Source organism: Palaemon carinicauda, chromosome 24 (genome assembly GCF_036898095.1).
Source record: "Palaemon carinicauda isolate YSFRI2023 chromosome 24, ASM3689809v2, whole genome shotgun sequence".
Lineage (NCBI taxonomy): Eukaryota > Metazoa > Arthropoda > Malacostraca > Decapoda > Palaemonidae > Palaemon > Palaemon carinicauda.
The window spans coordinates 13,094,329-13,101,673 of NC_090748.1; the positions used below are offsets into that span (position 1 = coordinate 13,094,329).

Sequence of the window (7,345 nt, forward strand, 5' to 3'; positions counted from 1 at the left end):
TTCACACCCCATAATTTGCACCATGAACTTATTTTAGCTAGATCTATATTAAGACATTCAGCAAATATAAGTCTACAATCATGTAATGGAATTGATGGAAAGAGAGGATATCATCTACATAAGCAACGAACATGTTTTTTAGGCAAAACCAAATATCATGCGTATATTGTATATAAAGCTAAGAATAATTATGTATTAGAAATAATCTTTTATGAACCGAAGCCACTTCCCCCAAGAAACAGATGATACTATAGCAAATCAAGTATGTAATCAGTAACTCCATCTTGCCCAACAATTGAATCAAAATGAGCTGTTTCGTCAGTAAATTTCTAGTCTCATAGCAATCCTGTACGTATACAAGATAGTTATTATTATTATTACCTATGGATATGGTTGGTAATCTTACATAAAATGGAATATCCATATGTAAGTGATCTCTAATACAGGATCTTTAGAATTGGAGTTTAATGTAAGACTGAAAAAAGGAAATCAGACAATGGTTAGGTTATGTAAAATTAGGATATCAAATCGTCTGAAATTACATATAAAAATCAGGCTATATATCAGTTTAGTGACATGGGTGTTACTATATGAACCTAAGTCAGTCATAGTATGACAATGAAACAATATCCAACAGATTTTGTAGTTTTGAGAACAAAGCCCTCAGAAGAACATTGGGAGTTAAATGGCTGGACAGAATTACTGTAGTGATGAAACTATATGAGATTACCCGAGTGCCATATGTGGATGAGATCGTGGCGAGGGGTAGATGGAGATGGTTTTGGCATGCTCTTCGCCCTCCCCAAGAGAGATTAGTTCACCAAACTTTCAACTGGGCTCCACAAGATACTAAAAGAGTTGGAAGACCGAGGCCTACATGGCTGAGGACTATGAAGCGTGAAGTAGATGTTGAATGGAGAATTATTGAATTAAAAGCTGAAGATAGAGACGACTGGCGAAATCTAACAGAGTCCCTTTGCGTCAATAGGCGTAGGAGGAGATGATGATGATGATAATGATGATATATAACTAATAAAATATTAACAGAAACAACGTAACATGTTTTGTTTGGAAATCAAATTATAATTATAGAAATGAATACAAATAACCAAATTTATAACAAATGTAAATCACGAGAAAATTTTCAAATAGAACTCAACTGGGCACTAAATGGCTTCAAACCAGCCTTAAACGTTATAAATCATATATGCTATATATAAAAATGGAATATCAACTGTGAAAAAAAAAATAGTTTAGTTGACGAACGACGGCGAAGACTACCCAAAATAAACCAAGATCTTTTGATTTTTGCGTTCTATTTTGCCTCAGCCTTCTTTCTCTTCCTTTTCTAAGCATCCTTTTGATGTGATTCAATACACCTCATCAGGCGACACAGTCTTATTGGCGTCTCATTTGAATGGCGTCTAGTGATTACGTAGAAGTGTCAATACGATAGCCAAAGCGAAAGAAACCACTTAAAAACAATCCCGTGGATGATTAAAGAATAATTGGAAGCCACAAAATCCAGATTCCCTGTGTTTATGTCCCCGCTTACAGCACAGACGTGGCGTTACCACCTAGTATATAAGGTGACAGATTGCCTCCACCTGATCAACTGGTCTCCAACTGTCACCCCATCAAGATCAGCTGGTAGGTCTTGTCGGAAGAGACCCTTCAAAATCAAGACCATTACTCGTGTCCAGTCTTAAGCAATAAAACAAGCCGAATCCTACAGCATTCCCAAGAGGAGGACAGTGGCAAAGACTTTCCTTGACATTTTCTGAGCATGTTGACGTGGTTCGTAGTCCCTCTCCTCCTGGCTACCGTGTGTTGCATCCATCCATCCGCTCAGGCCGAGTCACAAGCCACAGGTCTTGACGCCATCATCAGTAAAGCGTCTCAAACCCACCCACGGCAACAGGTGTCATCGTGGTCATCACCATTCTCGCAATGGCGTTGGTTCAACCCGGTCCTGTCTCTCCGCGAGGATCAGATCGATGAAGACCCGACCAAGGGCCATATGGAGGTCGATTCTCCTTCTACAGCCGCCAACGGGGACGGAGTAGACGACGACTCGATGCTCTCGCTGGTGCTACTTTTGGATGGCAGCGAGGAAGAAGAAGAGTCTCGAGTCAGAAGCGAAGGTCTGAAAGATTTGTCTACTAAAGTACCGCCTCCTCCGATCATGAAACGTTCACGACCTTGCGTTAACCAGAATCAAAGCCGCTGTCGCCGGGGTCAGGTCAGCATGATCCCAGTCAATCAGGTAAAGCAAGGATGGGAGGAAGACTACTCCTCTGTCCCGAACGTCATGATTCAGTTCTCGCACAAGCAAGTTGAGGGCACTGTTTGCGATGACCTTTCCGTTCAGCTCTTCCCCGTTGACCTCAAGGAGCACTATCTGGAACCTTTCTGGGTCAGGGAAATCGTCCACTTAGGCATCTGTCCTTCCAAGTTGCAGACGAGAAGCTTCGCCAAGGACGTATGGCCTTCAACCATCGTGGAAGCGAAGTGCCTCTGCCACAACCAGCCCTGTTCTAACCTGGGAGGAGACTTCCGCTGCCAAGCCGTCCGCAGACCCATTCGCACCTGGGTGCGACACCTCGAGAAATTCATGCCATCGCAAGAGATGATTACGGTGGGCTGTGTCTGTGTGCAACGAGCAAGTCCTGAAGGAAAGTATGCGAAGCCAGGAGTTGACGCTTAAATACCTCTTTAGAATTTTACTGTAAATGTAATAGCTAAAATCTCAGTAAGGTCATATTCATCATTAAGCCTTAACATTTGGGGAACAACAATCTGGTATAATTTTTGTGGAAAGTTAATTGATTGTTTCTCATATTCTAATATTAAGAATTTTCAATAACACCTCACTGTAAACAGAGGAGACTATCTTAGCTGCTGTTTGTTCCTATATTCACTTTCAATGTGCCACTTCGAATTGTAATATATATGACCATTTGTAACCTCAGATACGCAAATGATTGGTCTAAATTAGGCTAATGTTGTGAATTGACAACGAAAGAACTATTTCAAATTTTCACTTTAAGGCATTTTCTTTCACATATTGTGTACATTTTCATGTGGAACAACCCAAAATAATTTATAACTAACTATATCTTCCTTTTTATTTCAATTTTCTATGAAGGGACATCTCGTTTCTAGAGAAGTATACCACTAAATTTCTTAAGAAAGAGATTTATCATTTAACTTATATATAATAACAGCATCAATAAAATAATTTTGAATGAAGAACCGAAATATCATTTCAAAGCCCACTTGGAATTGGGGAAATATTGCAATGAAACAGAAAATCTGCGAAGAGCATCAAAAATTTCGGGAGAGAGAGTGTAAATCATCATCATCAAGGACCTCAGTTAAGAGGATTCATTGGCTAGATTCATCAAAGGATTAATATGGATTAATTTTCATAAAATTCAAGTGAATTCCCCAGTGAAAGTTTTGATCTTTGGTTCAATTAAAAGTCCTTTTTGAATGCTATATCGTTCCCCAAGTGAGACACCGTTGGATCAACTACGCCTAATACAATCAAGATTTTCTTTTCATTAAGGGTTGTTGTGGCCTGATTGGTAACATCTCCACCAGGTGTTTGCCAGACGGGGATTCGAGTCCCGCTCAGACTCGTTAGTACCTTTAGTGTCTACAACTTTACCATCCTTGTGAGCTAAGGTTTTGGGGGAGCCTATAGGTCCTATCTGCTGAGTCATTAGCAGCCATTGCCTGGCCCTCCCTGGTCCTAGCTTGGGCGCTGATCATATAATATATGGTCAGTCTCCAGGCCATTGTCCTACTTGCTTGGGCATAACACTGTCCCTTACCTCTGCCATTCATTGAGCGGCCTTTAAACCTTTAAACCTACTTTTTCCTATTACCTTAGAACTAAAGAACAAATCACTTAAATAGGAATATCCTCGCTACATGTGATTTAACAACTTACCCTTAGTTAAAATTTATAATTAAAAAAAATATTTGAAAGACTGTATGCCCTTCTGTAGTTTCAACATAAAAAAAAAATGTCAATATTTACAATCAACGCTTGTGAGAACTATCGCCTTGTACTAACGGCAAATAGTCCCAAGTTGTTAATTTTTCCGTAGTTTGTCTCTGGCAAAAGAAAAAAAACCGGAAATAAATGTGTAACAGTTATAATTGGCGTGAATTCATAATCTTTTAACTTCCATATTTCACAATTCCCCTAACTCTACAACAAGGGAGTTCAGTTAAAGGTCAACTTCGTTAAAATCGGCTTAAGGAAGTGATCCGTCTGCAAATACTCTGCTACTAATAGCACAGACAGTTAGCAACATTAACATTCAATGATGCAAAATAACAAGAGAGATATCCGTTCAATAGCATTTATAATATCTGTAATGTTTGTTTGACCTGCATAACGCTTACTTGATATCAGCTCACTCACCTGGAACAACAATGTTTATCATTAGTTGAGAATATTCCTATCCCAGCATCTTCGCCAGCCTGTCTTCTGGGTAGATAGGATATAATCAGAGACTTCTTATTAAAATACGTTTAATTTCTCTCAGGCTTACATCTCTGATCTCTACCAACTTGTGTCTCTCGAGTGAGAATATGCAAAACAAAATTCGTACACAACAATACACAAATAACAAATGAGCATCACTCTATAAAAGAATGGATCCTACTGCAATACAAAAGTAAGAAGAATCACATCCTAACTTTCAGATAACTAACGAACGATTAAATCCTTCGTAACATACGCTACTACACTTATTCTGAATATCTAAACATGTTCTAAAAATGCAATACTGTGCAACATTACTCTTAATACCCGTAGCGCATATAGTATTACAGTACAAAATACATAAAATCCATTTTTAGTTAAAACTTATGTAATCTGCACTGATATTCACTGTAACTAAATTCAAGTGTAAGATTTCCATAAAATAACTTATACATCTTCATAGAAAACTAGTTCAATGAACATTAATGTATCAGGATATGACTATAGTCTATATCTAGAAAAATATATTCTACGATCTTCCCCATTACTTTGACTTTAAATATATATATAAATAGATATATGTATATATATATATAAATAGATATATATATATAAATATATATATATATATATATATATATATATATATATATATACATATATATATATATATATATATATATATATATATATATATATATATATATATATATATATTGGCAATTGATATGTAATTCTTCTTGATATTGATATAGAATGACTTTAAATCATTTTGTGATTATTATGAAGATGGTAATGTAGAATGGTTACGAGAAATAACATAGAACAGCGTATCCGAATGTGAAATCAAGCAAAAGAACTCTAATGCGAGACGGTAGAAGACTATGGTACAGAGGCTATGGCACTACCCAAAACTAAGGAGCAATGGTTTGCTTTTGGAGTGTCCTTCTCCTTGAAGAGCTGCTTACAATAGCTGAAGAGTCTCTTCTACCCTTACCAAGAGGAAAGTAGCCACTGAAACACCTTTAGTACAATAGTTAACCTCCTGAGCAATTGTTTGGCAATCTCAGTGTTGTCATGTGTGTGAGGACAGAGGAGAATGTGGAAAGAATAGGGCAGACTATTCGGTGTACGTGTAGCTAAGACAAAATAAGCCGTAACCAGAAAAGGGATCCAATGTAGTACTGTCTGGCCAGTCAAAGTACCCAATATCCCTAGCGGTAGTATTTTAATCATTTCGTGTTTAGTAGCGAGTCTCGCTTTAGCAGTCATCTAGCGAAGACCCAAATGTAACAGACAAACTCTTTTTTTTTTCCCTAAAAAAAAGGGGGGGTTCGCGACCTCCCCACCCCTGGATCCGCTAATGTAGAGTCTCGCAAAGAAGGCAAGCATTGTCTTACTTGATGTCAAAGAAGAAGAAGAAGAGGAGGAGGAGGAAGAAGAAGGAAATAATTTACAGTGTTACCAGCGAGACAAAATCTTTCTGTTTTCATTATAAAATTTAGCTACTCAATATTAGTCATCGATAGCAGCGACGCAGTAAAAGAAAATAATTATTAAGGTGTTAGAAAATTGCCTAATCCTCTTATTGAAGGATGGCATGCCTTTAGAGTGGTACTGATTTCTATTAAGATAACAATTAAAACGGATTAGTCAATGCTGAAGGAAATGTAAAAAAAGGAAAGAAAGAATTGTCTGTATTGAATACAAAATACAGACAGAGCAGAACTAAAGGTTTAACCATTAACAAGAGGAATCGAAAAAGCTTTTTAAATAAGGTAACGTTAAAAAGATACAGAGAGAGAGAGAGAGAGAGAGAGAGAGAGAGAGAGAGAGAGAGAGAGAGAGAGAGAGAGAGAGAAGAGAAGAGAAGAAGAAGAAGAAGAAGTTTGAGCAGCAAGATGGAAGACACGAAGCCGGTAAATACAATGAGCTATATGAAAATGAAGGAATCTCTCTCTCTCTCTCTCTCTCTCTCTCTCTCTCTCTCTCTCTCTCTCTCTCTCTCTCTCGTGTTGGAGAGCTGGATTACCTTCCCAACCGGCCCATGTCTGTTCAAAGTCAATTTTAGCCTTGTGGCTGAGCCATAACATAACTTCTAAGCTAATCTAACTTGGCTTCCAAAGTAACCTCTCCCTCTCTCTCTCTCTCTCTCTCTCTCTCTCTCTCTCTCTCTCTCTCTCTCTCTCTCTCTCTCTCTCTCTCTCTCAAGGCTTCCATCCTATTCACCTACAGGAACACTATATTATAATCGAATGGGGTTAATGATTAGATGAGAGAGAGAGAGAGAGAGAGAGAGAGAGAGAGAGAGAGAGAGAGAGAGAGAGAGAGAGAGAGAGAGACTAACCTTTAATTTAGGAATTTTGTATTTCAGTCTTTTTGAATCGGCTTTGTTCATGATTTGGTAATTAATCAAACCCCAGATAAACAAGATCATTTCTCCATCTGCTCACCATATTTAAAAAAAAAATTGCATTCAGTTATTGACTTCCTTAATATTTCATGAATTAATTGATTTACACTGTCTGCCTATTAAAGCGAAAATTGAATTTAAAATATGTACAATAAGCCATCAAGTTATCAGAAACGGACCTCCAAAATATCTAAGAGAATTGCTATACATTGTGCAGCCAACAAATCGTGTCCACACGAAAATATCTACAGATGTTGTGAAATTATTGGAACCTAGATATATGTCTACTGTAGTCTAGGAGTCTAGAGCCTTTAAATATGCGGCCTCAAGACGAGACAATAAGCTCCCAATAGACATCCGAAAGGCTGAATGTATTAAGGTTTTCAAGATGAAACTGGAGACTTTCTTGTTTACTAAGGGCTTTAATAGTG

At 37.7% G+C, this 7,345-nt stretch overlaps 1 protein-coding gene across 1 annotated transcript; it reads left to right on the forward strand.

The window, feature by feature from the left end:
- The first annotated feature begins 1,626 nt into the window (after positions 1–1,626).
- Positions 1,627–3,197, forward strand: LOC137617816 (uncharacterized). Its single transcript, XM_068347765.1, has one exon. The coding sequence runs from the start codon at positions 1,787–1,789 to the stop codon at positions 2,705–2,707; it is 921 nt and encodes a 306-aa protein (XP_068203866.1). The 5' UTR covers positions 1,627–1,786; the 3' UTR covers positions 2,708–3,197.
- The last annotated feature ends 4,148 nt before the right edge of the window (positions 3,198–7,345 follow it).